Here is a 24,690-nt window from a genome sequence, read left to right on the forward strand (position 1 = left end):
AGTTATTTATAAAATGGGGTCTTCAGCATCTGATATTCCTGTAGCAGATCTTGAAAGGACTTCAGAACCGTGCGTGCATCACATTTCCTAAGGTAGAAACTCCTATGTTATGCCAGCCTCAGAAGCCTGATAGATCAGCTAATTGTGGCAGCCTTCCATTGGACCGGAGTGGAGTCTCCTTCATCAACCTGCCCCACCATCCAATCTTCTGAAGAGCCTGCTTCCATACCTGGAATACCACCCATGTGACCGACGGCAGAGTATTACACAGAGAGGTCGAATATAAAATAGTATGTAAGGTGGTGGTCCCCATGGATCTTTGTTCCACCGCATACGTGAGGTCCATCCTGTCCCCATACCACCAGTCATTTAATATCCATAGGTGCAAGGCATTATAATATGATTGGATATCCGAGGTGGCCAGCCCTCCACAGTACGTTGACTGAAAGCAGGGCCGCAACGCCACTCTAGATGCCCCTCCTGCCCACAAAAACTGACCAAGGGTCGAGTTGACCTGACGAAACCACAAAGGGGGGACAGGTTATGGGTGAGTCTGTAATTGAAGATGGCCGAACGACCAGGAATAGAAAGGGGCATGTGCGACCAGGCTCTCAGCTCCTCGCGCACCCGCGCCCATATTGGCTAAATATTTCTGCCCCAAAATACATTTGAGGAATCGGACAGGAAGACTCCCAGGTACTTTACTCTCACTGTAGTGATCTGAACTGCCGCGGCCCAAGGCCCCAGTTCTGTTTGTTTCCCCAGTATCCACAGGGTGGATTTACATCAATTCATGAACAAGCCTGAAAATTCCCTGAACATTTGCATAATACGAAGCAGCCTCTGCCCGTCCTGTTAATATCTGTCAAAAGAAATAGTACATCATCTGCATATAATGCGATGTGGTCTGATAGCCCCTGTGCCCGCTCAAAGCCTGCCACCTGGCTATCCATCTGCACCCATGCCGCCAAAGGCTCCATTGCCAAAGCAAAAAGAAATGGGGACAATGGACAACCCTGTCGGGTGCCCCGTCCAATACAAAAAGTGAAATAGGTAGACCCCGCGATACGTACTGATGCCGTAAGGTCTGTATATAATAATTTTAAATAGGACAAGAAGCGTCAAACCAAATTTAAACAATCTAGAAGGGCAAATAAATACGTCCAACTAAGGGAGTCAAATGCCCTATCCAGATCTGCCAGTAGGAGTGCAGCTGGCTCCCTCAAGCTCCGAACAGTGGCAATGACAACCTAAGCTCGACAAATGTCATGCCGCGAAGCTCTCTGAGGCATAAACCCGGCCTGGTCTGGATGAATCAGGGAAGTAATATGAGATTGGAGGCGGATGGCCAAAGCCTCTGCCAAGATTTTAGCCTCTATGTTCAATAAAGAAATATGGCGATACGAGGCATGTTGTTATGGGGTCGGCCCGGTTTATGAAACACGACCACCTCGGCGTGCTTCCGGTCGTGTGGGAGGCATCCGCAATCCTGCGCCTCCTCTACCACCCTAAGGAGATTGTGCCCCAATTTCGTGGAATATTTCTTAAAAGACTTGCATGGAAATCCGTTAGGGCCCGGAGCTTTCCCGGACGGTAAGTCTCCTAGAGCTGTACTCAGCTCCTCCTCTGTAAATGGGAGGTCCAGTTCTGCGCAAGCCTCATCAGAAAGGGTCCGGGGCAGAAAATCCCTTATGAAGCGGTGTATCATATCTTCTGGTAGGGATTCCTTAGGGGTATATAGTTCCGCAAAATAGTTTGCGAAGCTTTTGGCAATCAAAGAGGGATCCCCGAGGATCTTTTCATCTGTTCCTGGTATACCAGGAAGAATCAGGGGGCACAAGGCCCTCTGGCACAGACGATGGAGTAACTTGCTAGACTTATCCCCCACTGGTAAATCCTACTAGGAGAAGCCAATCGGGCCTCGTCCATCAAAAGATCGGCATCGGTCTGTCTCATGGCGCGCCAGTCCCCTTCCCTCCTCCCCATTCAAGTTCCAAGATATGGGCCTCTGACCTCAGCAGCGACTCCTTCCGGGCTCGACGTGCCGCAGAGCAATACGATATCTCTAGGCCCCATATAGTTGATTTCATTACCTATCATAAGGGCTCAGCTGCAGTCACCGACTCAACGTTAAAATCCAAGTATTGGTCAATTGCCTGCCTATATGTTCTCTATACTTATCATCCTGCAAATTCCAGGGGGAGAGATGCCATCAAAAGGGTGGCTTCGCAGAGCCCATTTGCAGCATAAGTTCCAGAGGAGAATGCTCTGATAATCCCCTCTGCAGAATTTCTGCAGCCCTTACCCTACCGGCTGCGCCTGATGGCACGAATATATAGTCCAGTCTGGAGTATGATTTGTGTAGTGCTGAGAGATATGTATAGCCCTGTTCCTCTCCATAAAGGCCTACGCCAGGAATCCACCCAGCCCAAACTTGACGCCAGGGAGTGTAGTTTGGTGGTTTGATAAGCAATGGGTAGTCCACCCGGTCTCCATCTATCCCTGGCCACATCCATCACATCATTCCAATCTCCCCCTATAATTGACAACTCATCAGGTATGTCCGCCCACAGGGTTGTAAGGTGCTCATCCAATGTCCAGGACAATGGTGGGGGGCGTAAACACTACCCAAAATCATCTGCTCCTCATATACAGTGCCCTTGATAACATCCACCCAATAGCGTTTGGCCTGCTGGAGTATAGACCCGTCTTCACCTTGTCCAATGCTCCCCTGACATTCCAACTTGCTGTCTGGAGAGCTCCTCATGAATCTGCAGCTTATCTGTGGGGGCAGCCATCTATAAAGCTGATGACATTAGTGATCAGGACAATGAACAACCAGTAAGCAGACAGTGGTTCGAAATAACAGTGATGCAGTGCAAGCGAATAGGAAGAATACCCCAGGTCATGATACATAAGTCAATTATCAGCTAGTGTACAATTAGTGGTCCTGTATAGCAGTGTTCCATTGCAAACAAACAGTGTAAACACCCCAACTTCCCCCCGACCCCAGTACCTCAAAGCTGCTGAAGTATCTGTTGTGGTGAAGGGGGCATGCGGGCACCAACAGGAGGCCCCCGCCAGTGGTTCCCCCAAGTCCCACCCATAGTCAACGGGCGTTCCCCCAGACTATTGAGAGTCCAGCAAGGGCACTAGCCCCTACTCTCGCTTCGTCGGTCAGAGCGAATATTCTCAAGAGTTCCCCAGTTGAGAAAGTTCCAGTGTGATTACGAGGCCGAATTTCCCAGCCGAGGCAGATCTGCTGGAGTCCCCATGAGACTGAGAGCGGCATCTGGATCACGATCTCCTGGTCCCCTTAAGTTTAGACTTGGGTGGTTTACGAACTACCTCACTAGACGAAGAGTCTGATTCCATCCTGGGTTGCGTGTGAGGCCAGACCTTTACCGTTTTATCTGTCCAATTAAAGACATCTTCGGGTGATTCGAAAAATATTGTACAAGACTGGTATACCACTCTCAGTCTGGCGGGATACAAGAGAGCATATGGGAGCTTCAACTCTCGGAGGCGGCCATGAATGACTGCCGTTTCTTCTGAACAAGTCTAGTATAATCCGGGAATATAAGGATACTAGTGTTCTCAAATTGTAGGGGTTCTTTAAGGAGGGCCGGTTTCAAAATGACTTCCCTGTCATGATAATTTAGGATCTTTGCAATGACCGGTATCACCCTGGCACCCAGGGGCGGGTTCTGCATGAGGGCCCTTTGTGCCTGTTCGATAAAGAAGCAACAAGACATCGATTCCAGGGGAAGCCAACTTACGAGCCACTGGGTCAAGAACTGTTCCATATCTCCCCCCTCACATCCTTCAGGGAATCCCACAAAACGCAGATTGCTTCTTCTGGAATTACCCTCTGCATTTTCAACACATGAAGCCAGGCCTCTGGTGATAGTCTCCAATGTCGCCATTTTTTTTCTTTAGGGTGGTAACAGAGTCCTCTACCTCTGAGACCCTAGTCTCAGCCTCAGTAATTTGCTCCGCCGCTTTCCGCAGATCCTGCCGGAGTAGCAGAACTTCTGAGCCCACCTCCCAAATTTTAGTTTCCAAGGCAGCTCTGGACTGCGTGATTGCCGCCATAAGTGCTGCGTTGTCCGGAACACCACCCTGTGTGCCCCCCTGTTCAGTTGCTGAGGCCCCTGGGCCGGTGCAGCGATCCAACATGCTTTGTTTAGCCAAGTCGCCTGTCAGCCTGTCTTTCGTCATTTAGCTTCAAGGCTTTAATCCCGTTAAGTGACAGCCAGACAGGCCCCCAGACGGTATCCCCGGCTGGGCTATATCCACCAAGTCCAAAACGTGCAGGCCCCCTCTTGCACGATCTCACCCCACGGTGACTGGTTCTAGTAGGACGACTCCTGAGGAGGTAGAACACAGGCAGAGACTTCCTACCCACAAGCCTCACCCAGCGGTAAACCCGGCCGCTTCCGCAGACAGTCGAGTCTCCCCCCCCCCCATGAGTGTCCCACCTACCTCCAAATGACTGGGACAGTGCCCACGACAACCCAGACAGGGAATCAGTCTAGCATCCCCAACGCCGCGTCTCCACAGGCTGCCTCTGCCAGGGATGAAGCCCACAAGGGCACTCACCATCTGCTGTGGTTGCTTGTAGTCGGCGAAATGCACAGCCCAAGGCCCAGCGTCCAGCTCCTCTCGCCCACGGCACCTGATCTCCTCTTGTTCTAGCAAGCAAGAACCAGACAGGGCAGGGCCCTGAATTGGGCACTCCAGGATACAAAATATCCGTATCGGCTCACCACTGCACTGACCTCAATGGCCTGCAGGCCCAAATGATTCGCCTGCGCCTCCAGCACGCGCTCCACAGCAGGCAGCAAGAAGCCACGTGCAGGCCAGCTCACAAACACCCAGCCCAAGCGGTGCACGACTTTAAGAGCCCTACCACCAATGTTCCGGACTTCCAGGGGTGCCGCCCCCACCTCCTTTAGAGAGTTAACATTTTACAAGGGCATTATCAGTTTTAAAAACTAGTTTAATATGAATTTTTATAATATTTAAATATCCGTGTATGTATACAGAAGGCAAGGTAAAAAAATGATGATGTATTTTCTTTTTGATATTAATGTATGATACAATGTGCTTTTATGATTATCTTCAAAAGAAATCGAATAAAGCTTTATTCAATTAAACTGAAGTGTTAAAAGTTAATATTGTTGCTTTTTATACACGTGGCTTATGGGTTTGTTTTGTCTTTTTATCCACTTATTTAATTTTTGGGGGATTTGTTTTTCCCCACCTTCCTTCCTCTTTATTTCACCATAGGGTTTTGATGGAAGAATTGTGTAACTACCACAATGTATGTTGTCTATTCGGCTATGTCCCGTGAAGTGTACAGTTAGGCACTTCTCAGTTTTTGTCTCTTCATAATGTCTGCTCATTTTGTGAGCTTTGTACCCCATATTTGATGTTTTTGTTGATGTGTGTAACCTGTCATCTTTTTTGAATGTTTAACTTTTTTGTTCACTAATTTTCAACTAGTTTTTAAATTAATTAAAAAAAACAATTAGCACACAATTCAATACTAGCCTCTGGTAGCTATAGCCTTTGGCCACCAGATGTGGGTTGGGAATGGGGCCAGAGCCAGGCCATTTGTCCAAACCCCTTCAATGCATGGAATACCGCAGGGATTAGGGAGAGACATGCAGTCAGGCCCAGCAGCTAACCCGCTGCATGCAGCCAATCCTTGCTAGAGCAAGAGTTTGGGAGGATGTCCTGCACTGGGCATGTTTGAAGGCGCAGTATGTGCTGGGGGTACATGCTGTTCTGCCGGCTCTCCCTAATGCACCAGTGGGTCTGAAGAAGAACATGGCCAACACCCCACGCTTAGCTGGAGGCTCACAAGCAGCAGGAAAGCAATACATCATATCTTAATAATTATATCTGATGTTTAACTTGTTTGTTTATGTCTGTGCTGTATTACATGTGTTAACTATAATGTGATCTAAAGTGAATGTTACTTATGTATATATTTATAAATATGTCTTGTATTTAAAACAAATGTATGTTATTTTGGAATAAGTCCCTTTCTATTTAAATATGCCCCTATTTTTTACAATGACTGTGTTTTGATAAATGCACAAACCATATTTGGTCTAAATGATGTTTTTCCAATTCTGACATTCATCTTATACAATGTGTTAAATTGGCTGCCTCCTCAGCCTTAAGGCCAGGACCTGGTATTGGGCCTGAGATGCACCAAGATTCTGCGGGCACCAACCACTGAATGGTTTGGCCATAAGGTCCATTATTGTTTGCAATGCCAGGGGCTGCTTCGTGGATGTGTATGCTGCCTTTCCTGGATGTACACACAACAGCTACATTTTCCAAAAATCATCTCTTGTATTCCAGCTCATTGTTTGCGACTTTGGCTACGAAATAACTGTCAACAAATTACACTGGCACTACATTCTAGGAAATTACATTGCAAACATAGTTTTGGTCCTTGTTTATATTTGACTTTTCCAGCGTAGAAAAAACTAACCAACATACGTATGCAATTAGGGCAATCATAGGATTGAAACATGTACAATGGTCAAAGCCTGCTATTACCTTGCCGTTTTCATTGAAAATATAGGCTATATTCAAACTTGTGAAGAGTACATTTCTCTGTGTCATGGAAATGTTGTATAGATATGTTTTATTTTAAATGAAAAAATACAATGCATTTTTTAGCCTGCTGCTCTGGGGATGAAGTCTACTTTAGGCCTGAGCTCCTCAGGACACAAGAGGACCTCATCGCACCACTAGCAATGTGCCAAGAGGCGCGTTTGCAGCGTGGTGTAAAAGGGGGCGTGGCCTCGACCACCTTTTAGCCATCCCACTGTGCGGGGCTACTGAAGGTACCTGGTGGGCTAGTTGGCCACTAAGGAGCCTTAGGATTCAAGGGGATTCAATTCCCCAACCCAGGACGTGCCAGAAGACACTTTTGCAGAGTGGTACAGGGAGGGGACTGGCCTCCCGCAAGATGCCGGCTTCTCTTTTCTTTTTTTTTTTAGAAGGGGGCCCCATCCCCCAGGGCCCTAGACACTGTTTATTTATTTTTTTATAATTAAACGGGGAGGGTCTAAGCGACCCCATCCCCAGTGCTTTGCCTCGTTTAAAAAAAAAAATCCATATTTTATTATGGGAGGGGGACGCGTGGCCCCCTCTTCCCTGGCCCCGTGTACTGTTCACTTGGTTTTCAACCGAACCCCACTTAATGATTCAATGTATTAAATAACTCACCACTTTTTTCAAATTGAATTCATAAAAAAAATGTGGTATTCATTGTACTCATCACTTGTACACTCTTTTGAATATGACCAATGAAATTAATACAATCCAAAATAAAATTCAATAGTTTTTACATATTTATACATGTTTCAGATAAAGCAAAATACATAACAAAACATGATGATTAATGTCGTCCCTTCGTCAGGGACATGCCTCAGTAACATTGGCGGTCGAAGAGAGACTTACAGACGGCATCCATTCCTGGGAGCCTTGTATCTTCATTCATATATGTGTCAAGTGCAGCACAGAGGCCGATTGAGCACATTTTAAACAGGGGTCAGAACACGATTTGAACTTTTTTGATTGCCACCAAGAATAGGAGGTGTAACACGTTATCGCATCTTCACAAAATGCATCGGGCCTTTTTCAACAAACATATGGATTAATCATCATGTTTTGGAATGTATTTTGCTTAATCTGAAACATGTATAAATATGTGAAAACTATTGTATTTTATTTTAGATTGTATTAATTTCATATTCATAAGAGTGTGCAATTGATGGGGTTAGGTTGAAAACCCAGTGAACGGTGCAAGGGGCTAGCAAGTTTTCTTGCTAATACTCTTTTGTGTTATTTAAGGCACTTGGTCAGACAGCGAGTGCAGCACCCTAGCACCATTAACATAAAAATAAAAAGATACCACTAATTTGTGATTAAGAAGGAGTGCACCTGAGGTTCTGTGGTTTTCGACTTCGCTTCGTATTTAGCCGCCATTTTGTGTCCAGCTGCCATTTTGTGTTGCCTTCACTCAGGCAGCACGGCGAACGTAGTGTTTTCTGCTTTTTCAGCTGCTATGCGTCCCTTCTGTTAAAAAGTAACCCTTTGTCCTTGTTTATGAAACCGATGTCAGGGTCTGGCCGAGTTTGTTAATCCATGTCTAGACTGATTGATCCTTGTCTTAGTCGACTGTTTGGGTCCCACCATTCTTTCTTACTTTATCTTATTTGACTGGCCTTTGCTATTCTCCTTGTATTCTCCTATTACACAACTACCCTTTGAGGTACGCAAATACGTCCTGCCACCTGCAAATTTGATTACGGGCACTACCATTGATTAACGTGAGGGGAGGAGAGCACACGGGGTCTGAAAGGAGGGCGTATTCAAGATACTTGATAGCTTGTTTTCAAACTTTTCCTATTTGTCAGCTTTGTATGTTTAGGGAGTAGACGTTGTAAATATGTGTCTTATAAAAGATTGTGCGCCACAGAATGAAGTGGCAGTCTCCTAAGAATATACATCTGTACTTCTTGGATAACTGTGCTTAGCTGCAGCTAATAAACACGATTTTCTACGCCTAACAGAGTGTCCTGTGTCTCTGTCTGACAAGGCAGGTGAACCCGGAGATTTTAGGCGTGCCCTGCGCCGCTCGGCCCATAAGGCGCGGTTCTCCAACTGGCGCCCAACGTGTGGGCAGCTTCAGTGGTAGCGGTTCAGCCCGAGGGTCGTGAGGAGCCTCGCAAGAAAATTCTGGAGGATTCGCGAACCACGTCAAGCGACCCCTGTATGTCGAAGTGGACCAAAGGTCTTTTGCAGCGCGGCTACTCCTTTCTGACGACTGCTGCCCTGACTGCCGCCCTGCCTTGGCCCTCTGGTGATGATTGGTATCGGCAGACGTTAGACGGACCTCTGTTGGCGTGAGAAAACACTTAGTTAAGTATTCGTGGGTAGCACCCACTCTTTTGTTTTGTTTTTTGTTATTCGACTTCAGCATTAGTCGAAGCCAAGGGGTAAGTACGTTTGTGCTGTGATCATTGCCTTAACCCCTTGAAGTTTGTGAATAGTCCAGTTCGTTACGAAATGCCTGGGATTAGTAAGTTTAGGAAGTTTTGCTGTTTTACCTGTAATAGGGATTCCCGGCTAGAGGACTCGTGTCCAATTCCTCCGATTGGGACTCCCACTTATGAGCTCTATTCGAAACATGGTTTTGGCCCTATTATTTTTAATGAAACATGGATCCGATATACGAATAAAGATGGTGTTCTACAGTGGCCACAAAATGGTAGCTTTGAGCCTGACATATTAGATAATTTAGAAGCAATTTTGTTTAAGAGAAAAGCCCGGCCGGCAATGTTTGACTCTTTCCGCCTATGGCGTAAGGAAGCCAAACAGAAAGAAATTAAACAGGCAAAAAGAGATAAGATAAGCCAAGATATGACGATTTTACAGGCTGCCCAACAGTTTAAAAATAATGAGACTGATCAGATGATTGAAGTCTCAGAAAGACATCATCGTATGGCAATAGATAGATGTTATCCTGTATTACCTACTCCCCCACAGAGTAAGGATCTTGACGAAGATCCCTTAATGTCTCATTTGTTGAGATTACCTCCGCCTTATGTACTAGGTGCTAATGCCTTCCCATTACAACCTATGGTTCAGCAACCTGTTGCTCAGCCAGTTGTTACGGTTCTTCCACAATTGTCTCTTCCAGTATTTCCACCTCCACCTCCTTTACCACCGACATCTGTACCACAGTCTCCTTTACCATCAGTTTCTCTTGCAACTAGCTCTTCTCCTACTGTGCTTCATACATTGTCTCCCGTTTTATTGTCGGATTCTCCTACGGCTCGTCAACGATTAGTCGATGCTGTTTCTGGTCTTTTATCACCTTTCTTTGGGTCACTTAATTCGACTCCTGTTTCGTCCCAAAGGCAATCCCGTAGTCAAATTCCAGATTCTGACGAGCAGATTAAGTTAGACTCTCTCGCTCATAATTGGATCATGAGAGGTCCACAGTATAGCGTGCGCGATATCCTGGATACTTTTCTTCAGTGGAATGCACCTACGCAGAGATATGTTTTTAATGTTAAGTGTAATACTCTTGTTAAAGGATGGGGAGATACGGATTTGGATTTACCTCCTCAGGGTTTGTTTGACATACAGGCTAAATTTGATAAAGACTTATTGTGGGTCCCGACGTCGAGGATGCCGTCCATACACTTGTCACCTTTAGGTCTTCCTTTTTCTCTCAAGCTTCTCTCGAACCTGATCCTGCGGTTCGGCGTAAAATGAAACACTATCCTATGCGAGAAGTTCCTCCGGTATGGAGAGATGCGGTTCCAGCCCAGGGTGGTAATCAGCCTATCCCAGCTCATTTTCAGCGTATATGGGTACATGTCCCGTGGAAAAGATCGGAAGTCTTGGCGCCTAAACAGTCCTTACCGGACCCTCGTAAGAATCCTGCTGGGTATTATAAGGAGCTGTCCCAGACTGTTGATGCGTGTATTATGAATCTAGCAGATATTGATTTGTTGATGGGAAATGTAGTCCCTCAGGCATTGTGGGCTCGGATTCGTAGGGAAGATCACGACCAAGATTTAGGTGGTAATTGGGCTGCTATAACTGCAGCGGATACAGCACAAGTAGGTGGTCCTAAACCCGATGATTTGATCACAGAATTGCCTGGTAGAATAAAAGCTCTAATGAAAACGATGATGCCTGCCCTACGTGTTAATTGGGATAAGTTAGCTGCGGGGAAACAGAAGAAAGATGAGAGTGTCTCCGATTTCTTTACACGTTTTGAGGAGACAATCATAGACCATAGTGGTCAAGATATGAGTACCGAGGGTGGACAGCGATTGTTTGTGGATACATTTGTATTTAATTTACTTCCAGAATTATCGCAGAAATTGAAAGATTCCGAGAGTTCATGGGCTGTTTCATCGTCTGCCCAGATATTAGCTACTGCTCAGTATTACGAGAATAGGGTTAAGGAAGAAAAGGATAAAGTGGAGAAAAAGTCTACAGAATTAAAAACGAAGGTTCTTTTGCAACAAGCTAATCCCTCTTGTTCTGCTCAGCGTCAATTGCAACAGCCTCCACAGTTTCAAAGATTGTTACAGAAACCTGCACCCTTTGTTCCGCGACCTTTGCTGGGTCCAAATCAATGTGCCTATTGTAAAGAGGAAGGTCATTTTAAGAGTAGTTGTCCGGTTTTATTGCAGCGTAATGGTGGATTGCCAGGGCTGCGAGGCCGTGGTGGTTTTCAGTCAGCACCCAGGGGTAGAGGGCGAGGTGTGTTGTCTCAGGGACAGCTTTCTTTTCCCCCTCAGAATTCTATGAATTATTTTGATCAGCAGAATTCTCAGTCTGCACAATATTACAATGACGATTATTGTGCTGAAAGTGACAATCCTGATTTTCATACTAGCTAGGACAGCCATGGACAAAGCAAGGGAGTGGTATCAGTTCCAATGGATCAGAATGGGCCTTATATTGACGTTGTTGCATTGGGTGTTTCGGAGCCATTTCTTTTGGATACTGGTGCAATGAGAAGTTCTACCATTCACTCCAAACTCCCTGGGGCACCTTTGTCTGGCTTAACGAATGTTTCTGTAGGATTCTCTGGCGCCCCAGTTCGCAACCCGGTTTCTTGTCCTTTGCCTATCTCCATTGGTCCTTATGATTTGGAAGCCCCGCTCATTTTAATGACTGGTTGCGGTGAGAATTTGTTGGGTTTGGATTTATTGAAACGTCTACATGCAACATTGTATTGTTCCCCCTCTGGTGTACATCTTACTTTGGGAGATACAATGGTTTCTCCTATGTATTTGTCTAAGGATCAGCTGCCACTTGAATTGCGTTCACTTCCTGCTTCGCTTTGGGCCACGGGTCCGAATGATGTTGGTTTGCTCAAAATTCCACCTTACGTGATTACTGTCAAACCTGATGTTAAATTACCACGCATTCCTCAGTATAAGATTTCTAACGATGGTGAAAGAACTCTGTTGGCTATCGTTAATGATTTAGTTCAGAAGGATGTGGTTGAAGAAACGAGAGGAAATGTTTGCAATAGTCCTGTTCTGCCTGTTCTTAAACGTACTGATCCTTCTAAGCGTCCTGTATACCGTTTTGTGATTGATCTTCGGGAGGTCAACAAAATTGTTGTTCCCCAGTTTCCTGTTGTCCCCGATATTACTGCTTTGCTCACCATGATACCTGCCTCGGCTGTTTGGTTCTCAGTTATTGATCTAAAAATGATTTCTTTAGCATTTCTATTGCTGAGGAGAGTAGGGATCTCTTTGGCTTCTCTCTTGGAGGCCGAAGGTTTCGATTTAAACGTGCACCTCAAGGTTATTGTGAGAGACCCTCCATTTATAGTCAGGCTTTGAAATCACAGCTTGACGCTCTTTCTTTGCCTCCAGGTGCTACTCTCATTCAGTATGTAGATGATTTGTTAGTGGCTGCTGATTCAGAGGATGTTTGTAAAAATGTGACTGTTTCACTTTTGCGTCACTTGTCTGATTTACATCATAAGGTGTCACCTTCTAAGTTACAATATTGCCGCCAAGAGGTTACCTATTTAGGTCATCTCGAAGTCGAAGGAGGGAAGGCGATTGACCCCAGAACGTATCCATGCAATTGCGCGAATGTCTGTACCATCCACACAAAGGGAGGTGCGTGCCTTTCTGGGCATTACCTCTTATTGTAGACAGTGGATTCCGAATTTTTCTTTGTTGGCTAAACCTTTGTTGGCACTTACTCTGAAAGATACGCCCCAACCTCTTCCTTGGACTGATGAATGTCAGCAGAGTTTTTCTGATTTACGTACTGCTTTGTGTTCCGCTCATGTGTTGGGTATTCCAGATTATAGTAAGGCTTTCACACTCTATGTCCATGAAAGAGAAGGTTGTGCGTTGTCAGTCTTGACACAGCAATTTGGAGACAAACAAAGGCCATGTGCCTATTTTTCGGCTACATTGGATCCAGTAGCCAAGGCATTGCCTAGTTGTCTCAGAGCAACAGCAGCAGCGGCGATCTCCATTCGTCAATCTGCTGGATTGGTATTGGATCACACTCTTGTTGTAATGGTCCACATGCAGTGGATACTCTCTTGAACAGAACGAAAACGCAACATCTTACGAGTGCTCGTTTGTCTGGGTACGAGTTGACGCTTTTGGCTAGTCACATACATATCAAGCGATGTAATGTTTTAAATCCAGCAACATTGTTACCTATTCCAGAAGAGAAAGATACACAAGAACAGCATGATTGTTTTCTTCGAACAGAGGAGGAAACTAAAAGCAGAATAGATTTAAAAGATACACCACTCGTGGACCCCGGATGGGATCCTATGGGTGGATGGGTCTTGTTTCAAGCTCCCTAATGGCGAGACGACTGCAGCCTATGCTGTTACTACTTTGTATACAGTAGTAGAGACTGCACGTATTACACAGAATTCAGCACAAGCAGCTGAGTTGATTGCACTGACGAGAGCATGTGTGTTGGAAAAGGGAAAGAGAGTGACTGTTTACACCGATAGCCAATACGCCTTCGGCGTGGCTCATAGCTTCGGTCGTTTGTGGAAGGAAAGAGGATTCTTTACTTCCCATGGGACTAAAATGCAGCATGGTCAGTTGGTAACTGACCATCTCGAATCACTTGCCTTGCCTACCTACTCAGATAGCGATTGTGAAGTGCAGTGCGCACAAAAGGATCACTGATGATGTGGGTCGCGGGAATGCTTTTGCAGATGAGGTAGCGAAAGAAACAGCAAAAGATGTTAAAAGTCACATGTATGTTGCAGGCCCTGCAAGATGGGTCAGAGAAGGAGGTATGTGTGAGGACACAGTAGAGAGTGTGAAAATATTTCAAGAAGAAGCAACTGAGGAGGAATTGAGTAAGTGGAGAGAGAGTACGGGAATGTTGGCCGCGACAGGATGTTGGATGGAGTTGTCAGAACACCAACTTTGGTTGTTACCAGATGCCTATGTACTGCCTGTGGTTACTATGGCACATGGTCCAGCTCATATCAGTGCAAAAGGAATATGTAAGCTTCTGGCTCCAGTATGGCAGAATGAAGGAATTCCTAAATGTGCGGAAAATGTGGTAAAGCATTGCATTGTTTGTTTGATGCATAATCCAGGAAAGGGAACACCAACTCCGGCAGGTCATTTTGCTCCCCCTACGTATCCTTTTGAGGTATTGCAAATTGATTACATTCACATGGAACGTTCCAATAACCTCAAGTATGTTCTGGTGATGGTTTGTGCCTTTTCCAGATGGATAGAGGCCTACCCCCTAAAGGACAATACTGCTTTGTCTACTGCCAAAGTCCTCTTGAAGGAATTCTTCCCGAGGTTTGGTTTGCCGCGCATTGTCTGGAGTGACAATGGAAGTGAATTTGTAGGCCAAATTATGCAGAAGGTGTGTGCGGGTCTTGGTATTAGACAGAAATTCCATGCGGCAAACCACCCTCAGTCAGCGGGTTTGGTAGAGTGCTATAATGGCACTCTCAAGCTCAAACTAGCGAAGATTCAGGCCAGCACGGGACTTGCTTGGCCCGACTTTTTCACTATCCATCAAGTTGCAGGGTCACGGTATGAGTCTTAGGCTATGACCTGAGTAGTGACCTAGGTCAGCAGGACTTGCAGTGTCATAGGACGGCTAATAACCACAACTAAGTGATCCAGGAAGATTACCGTGAGCAACGCCTTTAGAGAATGGATAATAAAGTGGAAGGGAATGATAAGAAAGTTGCAATGACAATTAAGTATAAAAAATGATTGTTTAGTCAATGTGGCGTAGCATTGTGTATTTTAGTATGTTTATGTATTTTATTAGCTTGTGCGGGTTGGGTTGCCCACACTATGCAGCAAGCACCTGCTCCAACTTCTGTTTCTTTGCCTTTTCCTATTACTACCTCCCCGCATAAGTTCTATACACTCCCAGATCATGAACAAATTAGGAGAACAGAATACTTCAACAATTCATTCATCCAGTTGTTACATCAGCATCAACTGGTAGTCAACACTACTGACTGTTGGGTTTGTGGGCTCATGCCACATAACACAGAGAAAGGGATGCCATACTTAGTCCTTCCGTTTTCTTATGAAGGTTCCGCTTGGGCTTATTTGGCTATGTTTTCTAATGCATACCAGAATCAACTGAGGGAGAGGTGTGGCGCCGCGGCCAGGGCGACTGACGTTGGAATCTGGGGACCACGGTTCGATCCCCGGCTCCGGCGGCAGGTTAGCCCAGCACCATGTGACTCTGGGCAATAGCTCGCTTAATCTTCCTGACGGCCCCCAGCGCCTAGAGACCCTTACGGGTGATTGTGCGCTTTACAAATGTGGACTTTACTTTACTTTACTTTACTAACTTCGATATTCTCCTGGTGGCCCATATAATGGTGGAGCAGATTTTAGTCATAGTTCTTTGATAAAGGGAATAGTGACTATGGCTAAAATTGCCGAAATTGGTAAGATTCCGGTTGATGAGAAACGAGCATATGATGGTTGGAACGTGACTCGTTACGTTACTAGCCTCACTGATAAGGCTAGACAAAGAAGATCTTTACCAATTTGAACCATACCTCATAGAGGTAATTTATGTCTGCAGATAAATGGTCAGAACACTAAGAATAAACAGAAAAAGAGTATTTGCTCCCATACATACATCTATTCACCCCTGATTTCCTCACCGTTAGTACCATCTCAAGGTACATATTTTGTTTGTCATGATAGAGCCTATACATGGCTTCCCACTTATTTTTCAGGAACGTGTTATGTGGCTTTTCTTCTTCCCCCAACATATACTGCTCCTTCAGGTCATCACAGAAAAAGATATGGCAGCGGGTTATTGATTCTAAAGACACAGCTGGACAAGAAGGAGGAGACTTTCTAAAAGGGTTTCTTCCTTTTTGGGGCCCAATGGCCAATAGCAGAAACATTAGACAGTTAGTTCATGTTGTCGAGGCTACCATAAATGTGACTTCTGGAGCCTTGAGTAATCTGACAGCCGAACTTCAGGCGGATCGTCTTATGACTTTGCAAAACCGAATGTTTTTAGACATTGTCCTTGCGGATAGAGGAGGAGTCTGTAAATTGATTGGGTCTAGTTGCTGCATTTACATTCCTGATAATGCCCCTACAGTATACCAAGCCATTTCTAAGCTACATGTAATTTCCGAGTTTATTCATCAGGACACAGGAGATTGGTCTATAATGGGATGGTTTTGGGGACTACTGTCCACATGGGGATGGAAAGTGTTAACTTTCCTTGGAATGATTTTGGCCATCATTTTTTCTTGTTGTCTTTGTTTGCAGTGTGGCCCCGCCATCTGTGGACTTTGTGCCACCTTGTGTGTCCCAAAGCCTATGTCACAGAAAACAGAGAACATTAAAATGATGTTGCAACAACAGCTCAATGACCTCATGACCATTGACATTGACTCAGACTAACTTGAGTCCTTTGTGTTTTGCCTGAGTAATGGCAAAAGGAGGGCCTGAGGTTCTGTGGTTTTCGCTTTGCTTCGTATTTAGCCGCCATTTTGTGTCCAGCCACCATTTTGTGTTGCCTTCACTCAGGCAGCACGGCGAACGTAGTGTTTTCTGCTTTTCCAGCTGCTATGCGTCCCTTCTGTTAAAAAGTAACCCTTTGTCCTTGTTTATGAAACCGATGTCAGGGTCTGGCCGAGTTTGTTAATCCATGTCTAGACTGATTGATCCTTGTCTTAGTCGACTGTTTGGGTCCCACCATTCTTTCTTACTTTATCTTATTTGACTAGCCTTCGCTATTCTCTCCTTGTATTCTCCTATTACACAACTATCCTTTGAGGTACGCAAATACGTCCTGCCACCTGCAAATTGGATTACGGGCACTAGCATTGATTAAGTGAGGGGAGGAGAGCACACTGGGTCTTGAAGAAGGGCGTATTCAAGATACTTGATAGCTTGTTTTCAAACTGTTCCTATTTGTCAGCTTTGTATGTTTAGGGAGTAGACGTTGTAAATATGTGTATTATAAAAGATTGTGCGCCACAGAATGAAGTGGCAGTCTCCTAAGAATATACATCTGTACTTCTTGGATAACTGTGCTTAGCTGCAGCTAATAAACACGATTTTCTACGCCTAACAGAGTGTCCTGTGTCGCTGTCTGACAAGGCAGGTGAACCCAGAGATTTTAGGCGTGCCCTGTGCCGCTCGGCCCATAAGGCCCGGTTCTCCACACCTACGACCTCTCCGGTTATTTGTTCCCTCTCCCTTGACCACTTTTGGCCCGGGGATCCCATACCCTGGGGTCAAAACAGACTTTTATTTGGAGGGGGGCTGCGTGGCACCCCTCCTGCCACCAATTATGGCCCCAGGGAACCCATCCCCCAGGGCCTGGCCAGCCTGGATTTATGGGGGGAGCGGGGCTGCATGGCCCCTTCTTGAGGCCAAATATGGCCCCTGAGACCCCATCCCTGGGGGCCTGGCCTTATGTTAGGGACCACGGGGGAGCCCCAATGCCCCGCAGTCCCAGACGGCTCTCCGACTCCTGCAGGAGCCGGCATTGCTTTTGGACAAGGGGAGCTGCTAACATGCAGCTCTCCTTGTCCAAAAGCAATCTACTTTGCTTCCTTGAAGTGAGAGCAGGTTTCCTGCTCTCGCTTCCACAAAGCAAAGCATAAGTTTGCAATGACAGGATAGGGGCAATGCTCCCGCCCTGCCATTGCAAACTGCAATGTCCGGGGGTGGGCACTGGGGGGGTGGTGGTCCCCAGGGCCATTTAAGGCTCCAGGAGGGGGGCTGTGCAACCCCATTCCCAACAGGTTTAAAACCCCAGGGACGGGCAACGGACCCCACATTTCAATAATTAGTGTCCCGGGAGGTGGTGGTCCCCAAGCAGTGTGGGGGGGCTCGAGCCCCCACACGTATTATTAATTATAGCCCCGGGGAGGTGGCAGTCCCCGGGGTAGCGTGGGGGGAAGGACCCCTCCACACACATTTTTTTCAAAAAAAGGCCTGGAGAGTTGGCGGTCCCTGGGTCTGCTGGGGGGGGGGCCGTGCTCCCCACACATTATGAGCAAAGCCCCGGGTAGATGGGGGTACCCGGGGCTGCAGGATCCCACGGGCCCCCGCTACATAAATTTGCTTAGCCCCCGGGACCTGGCCCACAGGGGGCTTAAGGAAAGCGAAGCGTTTTTATTTTTTTTCTTGCCGGATTTGTGCACCCAGCGTGACTCCAGCCCAAAAGAATTAATGCTTTTTTTGGGCTGGGTGCAGGCCTAGGGGGTCAGGGTGTTTTTACCCTGCCCCTTTTTCTTGTTTTTTATGTTTTTTTTTACTGTTTTGTCACAAGATGGCTGCCAACACTTCCTGGTTTGAAGTGTTGGCAGCCAATCGGATTTACGCCATTTAAAGCAAAGAGTGCAATCTGGACCAAGAGCTACCTCTCTGCCAAATTTGGTGTAAATCTGTTCAGTTGTTCGGGCTGCAGCCACAGCAAAAGTTCCTATGGAAATTAACATGGAGAAAATGTGTTTTGGGACCCCCTATTTTCTCTGTCCCCGCTTTACGAATCACCCTGAAACTTACAACACAGAAGCTGATAGGAGCGCCCCATTCGTTTTGAAAAGTTCCCGAAAATTTGTCAAATGGCGCCAAAGATATTGGCAAATCAAAAAACGCTTTTCCTATGGAAACTAGGTCCTAGCAATAACTACCTACTGGCAATCGCCAGTAGATAATATATATATTTTTTTGTATATGCTCCTGGGTGCCCGCACATGAGCGGGACTATTTAGGGCTTATGACTTTGATGGGTATACCCCTGGGAAGAGAACTCGGATTACTGGTAAGTAACTTATCCTTACTAAACATAAGGGTTGAATCACCCTATTCGTATTTGACTTTTGAACTGATGTAATATATGATTTCTAGCGCTGAGGAAGTCTGTTATAAGCTGAAACATGTGTTGGCTAGACTGGCGAAGTCATGAAATAAGCAAGTGTCAACATTAATCAAAGGTTGGACTATTATTTTGTGGTGCTCAAGGATTTATGTTTTACAATTTTGGAAGATTTCATGTTGTGGAGTGTTTGATGGCCATTCCACCCCTCTGGGAGCAATGGGCAATTCATTAAAGACTACAAAACAGATTTCTACTCTATCAATGGAGATATGTGCCTGCAGATAAGTTTCCTAGCCATCACAGTTGTGTTGCTGTCCTCCTCACCAAATTGCTTAGGACTGAGGGTGATGGCTCCCTTCATCTCCCAAGAGGCAATGGATCATCATGTAGGTGGTCCTAGAGAATTATCCTCAGTTTAGGAGGAAACTAAGACCCAGCTAAGCAATGCAGTGCAAAAGGGGGTGGTGATGGACGGAGCAAGGCATATATATGTATATATATATATATATATATATATATATATATATATATATATATATATATATATATATATATATATATATATATATATATATATATATATATATATATATATATATATATATATATATATATATATATATATGACAGGCTATCACCGGATGCATCAGTGCAGTGGGTGTGGATTAATATTCTTTTGCCTTAAAAATGTAACATAACTATATACGTTACATGAAATGTACTATTACAAATAGCTGCCATGTCGTCCATATAATACACAAGCACTGCTATTGTAATAGATAATTAAATGTTGATCTTCCAGTCATAAATATCCTCCTTTGTGGCACCAAGTGCTAATGATGCTATGTTGGCAGGGTTTTGCTATGTCTTGGCATCCTTTATTATTTGGTGGCATTTTTGCTTTTATATCAAGTTAAAAAAAAACAACAAAAAAATTAAATCGTGCTTCTTTTGTATTTTTGTTAAGCATAGTTACCAGTCTTAAAAGAGGCTGCTTTATTTTAGATGCATGCTTGGAAAAGGGCATTTACTATGTGACACTGTCATGCTGTAGTATTATTTTATCTAACTTTGATTAACATGAAGAAGTGGGCATAATTACTCATGATTGTATGTTGATATTCCTTTTCAGTGGGCAGCCAAGGAGCAAACAGTGAGCAGTGGGACCGCGGGCCAAATAGAAGGTGCATCTCATCAACTAGACAGACACAGGATGAAGATAACAGCACCACCACAGAGGAGGAGGGAGCATTGACTAGCATAAAAGGTACATCAGTTCTGAGAGCCACTCATTCAAAAGCCAAGAGACCTTGGGCAGAGGCCTATGAGGGGGTTATTTAGCTGGACACAACATGCCAGGATCAGGCAGACAGAGGCCTTGACCGGCAAGAAATACCATCAGTCGCAGGCCCTCCATCATCGTGTCATCGTGTCAACCAGTAAGTAGTCCCAAACAGCCAACCAATCTGTGTTCTCTATATATACTCAGACATGTATTTCTTATCCTTTCAAAAAATTGTGTAAATAACCAAGGTAGTAAAATTATACTTCCCTAATCCAGGACTGGTAGGTAATAAAACAGATGAGCAAGAGAGTAGGTATAGCACCTCAAGGAAAAATTAGTGACCAGCTCTCAGGAGCAACACCAAGTGGGCTATTGTCAGCAATGTCAAAATGGCAACATGGTTTCTCATCATCGGTGGTCCATGACAGGAGTCAGTTAGATGAACTAGGGAATGCACTTATAGTGTATCCATTCTTGCCCTCAGCCCTTGTGCCTATCCAGTGCTGGCTGTTGTTACTGCCCCATACTCAACACCCTGTGCTGTGCTTATCACTATGCTAGGTAAAATGCTCTATGTCTCGCTACTGCAAAGGATCATCACAAAGATTTTTTTCATAATTGGTGTCAGAAAGTATCGCTCACAAACTATTAATGACTAGTTTGCACTTAGATAAGCATTTCAGATGTGCCAAAAATAAAAAAGATTAAATGATAAAAATTTTGACATGTTTTGCCGTTTCCGGTTTGTGGATTCATCAGGACAAGCATAACCTAGGGATTTCTCAGATTATCCTTTCAAATACTCACAAAATGTGCCAGTCTCTCTGTTGGTTTTGGTAAGGCTTAATACTGTACAATTCGAAGAAAACATTAAACCGAATTAGTAAATCATTACTATCAATCTCTCTCACCCACTTCAATGGCCAGCTTGTCCTTCAAAGCCTTAAAATGCGTTAAGCTCCAATAATCATAGACTGCAGACTACGAGAAAAGCACCTTAATCTCTTAAATCCTTGAATGATATCTGATACCCCACTGGGAGCTCAATATATCTACCACTTGATACCTTAGAGGCTTGCTGTTTTCATGCTATAGATATTCTATAATCATTGTCCCCACTATGCATTTGTCTGATGGGTATGAACCTTAAAGTTAGGTACATGGGGTATAGGTGAACGTAATTGTGGTCTCTACAGCGCCAGGATACCCTTTTGGGTGACAGCTGCGCTTAATAAATACGTATTACTACTACTACTACTACTACTACTCTAAACTGTCCTTTTTAAATCCAAATGACAAAGTTCTCAAACTAACGGTTTTTATACCATATTATGCCCAGTGTCCTCTGTATGAATAAAAGTAATAACATAGCTCTGGTCAAATTAAACATAGACCTTACTTCTTTTGAATAGCTTAGCATATTTCATACCTTTTAAGATCATTGTCCCATCCCAGTGGTGAAACAGTAGCTCTAAAAACAAAGAATGTTGCCCCATTAGTGATTTAAAGCTCCACTTAACATTACCATTATCCGTCATGGGTCATATTGCTCTGTTAAAAATGATAGTATTGCCCAGGCTGTTATATTATTTTACAAATCTGCCTGAAACATGTTATCTTGGGTACAGTCCCGAAACGGGACTATACCCAAGATAAAATGTAAGAAGGTGTGGGCAAGGGATGGGAGCAGGATATTTTATTCTGCTTGCTAGTGCGAAAGGTTTTAATAACGCACTTGAAGATGGAAATTGCAGATGGCATGTCTTCCTCACTAATTTTATTCAGCGCATTTTTAAACATGGTTCATGACAAATATATAGTGCAATGTGGGGGCGCTAGGTGGCGCACGTAAGCCTGTGAGGCTCCAGCCCCGCAGAGCAGGAAAATAAACATCATGCCCAGCCTACACTGCAATTTTTTAAATTAAAGCACACCGGGAGACGCCCGCTACACTGCTGATGACGGAGACATCACCCTGGCTCGGGTATACCAGTGCGAGACTGTAGCGGAGACCGCTGAAGCTGGGGGCGGTCTCAGGCGAGCTGGGACTGGAGCTGAGTGGCGGGCATATGGGCCGGGAAACTCCGAGCATGCATGGGCCGCTGACCGGAGCGCGAGGAGGACTGCTGACGGACGGGAGATGCCCTGCCTGAACTTCGGCCGAAGGAGGAGGACACTTGCAGCAGAAATTGTGAGTTGCCAGAGCTGTGGGGGCTGAGTTGAGGCCGGACTCACTTGTATCGCTGACATCGCGGAGGCGCAGGCGTGCATTGGGGCATCACCGGAGGCGCTCCGGACAGCCGCCTGACTGTGAGGAGCGGCTGGGAATATCACGCATTATCAGCATCCCCCTGGGAGCGTATAGAGGTCTTCGGCCTGCCGCCTACTTCGGTTTCCCTGCCGGCGGGAGTTTGCGGGCCGGGGTCCCTTCGCCGCCATTAACTATTGCACAGCTCTGCCGCCATTTTGACTACTGAGGAAGAGGTGGCGGGCACGGGCGAGGCCGCGGGACATCGCTGGCGGGCTTACGCTGTGCCTGAAAACCCGGGTGGAGACTGGAGAGAGGCATGTTCAGCATTGTAAGGTGGGCATATACACGACAACCCTTTGACGCAGACACATTGGGGTCAGTGCCTGGAGCGGCCATTTCAGAAATACTGAGGGTAACGCCTTTGCTTGGAAGAACACAGCTAGCGGGTGAGGAGACAAGGGGCCCCCGATCCACTGGGGCAGGCGCTGTGAGACAAAAGTGAGCACCCTACCCCATATTGGGCCATGTCCTCTGCTGTTTTCGGATCCTCTTGGTGCCAGGAAACCCTGCTACTGTGGTGCTGGCCTGGTGGCATTGCGTGGCTGGCAGGGAGTGGAGGGCCTGAGGGATCTGGAGCGGAGGAGAATCCGGGGACCTGAGTGGAGGACTGCTCGCCTCCGTGGACATTGGCCCTAGCTGTTATTGTGCCTCCACTACACATTAACCCGCGGTGGGGCCGAGTTGTCGGCGGGCTGGGATACACGGGGCACTGCCAAAAATCTCGTGCAGTGAGTGCACACTGTTCAGGACCTGATTTTCACACCCCAATACACACGACTGCTAGCGCCATAGGGCGCAACGACGCAAAGCAATCAAAAATACAGTTTGAAGCACGCAAAACTCCTAGGGCGCAATCTGCAGACCACGCGGCGTCCAATCCTGAAGACATGCCTGATGAGGACTGGAAGGCAATCCTACTGGGTATGAGGCAGAGTCTCACGGCTATAGACGATAAAATAGATAACATGAACATGCAGATGGACTATGAGGTCAACAAGCTGGATCAGCAAGAGCTAAAGGAAACCGAGACTAGAGTATCGGATCTAGAGGACGGGGCTGTCACAAGTAGAGGCCAGATGCTACAGATGGAAAAACTGCTCAAGGTGATCACCGATAAAACGAGGACATAGAGGCACGTTCACGAAGAAACAACGTTCGTATACTTGGCTTGGCGGAATCCACCAACACAGGCCCTATGGAAGATTTCATAGAGAAACTACTCGTGGAACTGTTTGGAAGGGACTCCTTTTCGGCACATCTCACCGTGGAGAGAGCGCATAGATCCCTGGTGGCCCGCCCGCCCCCTGGGGCGGCGCCGCGGCCTGTGATCGTGCGATTGTTGAACTATCAGGATAGAGATACCATCATTTGCCTGGCCCGGGAAAAGAAACGGGTGCAATATGAGAACACGACGTTGGCCTTTTACCCGGACTTTACGTACACAGTGCAGGACGCCAGGAAGAAGTTTGCAGCCGTTAAGAAAAAACTACAAACACTGCAAAATCCTGTATGCCATGATGTACCCAGCCAAATTGAAGTTTACCCACCTTAGGTCGCAGCACTATTTCACTAACCTGCAGTAGCCCGAGGACTACCTCCGGAGGCACGGCCGCTCCGCGACTGCAGAGTCAGGAAATTGTGGACGCTCCAGATGTCAGTCGCCCAGCTGAACTGTACAAGATGCGCTGATCTGCACTGAAACTGTTGCGAATTCTCTGAGCATGACAGACTATACTGTGATAGTAATGTATACATATGTGTAATGTTTGTGTACACTTTCCTGCTCGGATACTTGCCTTTGTCCCGCCGTGCCTGCCTGCCTTTATGGCGAGAGCAGCTGGTGGGTGTGAGTAAGGAGGGAAGTGGGTGAGTTGTGGGCCCTTAGTGAATCCCCTAAGTTGGCGAACCCCCAGTGGTTATGTTAAAGAGGTTGTTACTTACTTGGGCATGTTTTGGGGAGAGGTGGTGCATGTACCCGGCAAGTTGGGGTAGCCGGTGTGGGATTATGAAGCATAGACTATAGCAGAGACACAGGTACAGCATATACATGAAATTGAGTCACAAGGCTAGAGGGGATGGCAGACACCACAAATGATGGGAAGGAACTGAATGTACTATCTTGAAACAGATGCTAACGGTCGATATCGCCTGATGTTTGGAAGACTGAACTCGCTGG

General features: G+C 46.0%; 1 protein-coding gene across 4 annotated transcripts in view; it reads left to right on the forward strand.

The window, feature by feature from the left end:
* The window catches only part of LOC144798682 (polycystin-1-like protein 3), a 1,031,816-nt gene that overhangs the window by 571,926 nt on the left and 435,200 nt on the right, over window positions 1-24,690 (forward strand). For all 4 annotated transcript variants that reach the window (XR_013603613.1, XM_078669668.1, XM_078669669.1 and 1 more), the window contains exon 17: window positions 20,051-20,185. Coding sequence is in view for 3 of the 4 variants with exons in the window: in XM_078669668.1 (XP_078525794.1) it covers window positions 20,051-20,185 (135 nt within the window). In the remaining variant the exon portion in view is untranslated. The remainder of the gene's footprint in view (window positions 1-20,050; window positions 20,186-24,690) is intronic.

This window comes from Lissotriton helveticus, chromosome 12, assembly GCF_964261635.1.
Source record: "Lissotriton helveticus chromosome 12, aLisHel1.1, whole genome shotgun sequence".
Taxonomy (NCBI): domain Eukaryota; kingdom Metazoa; phylum Chordata; class Amphibia; order Caudata; family Salamandridae; genus Lissotriton; species Lissotriton helveticus.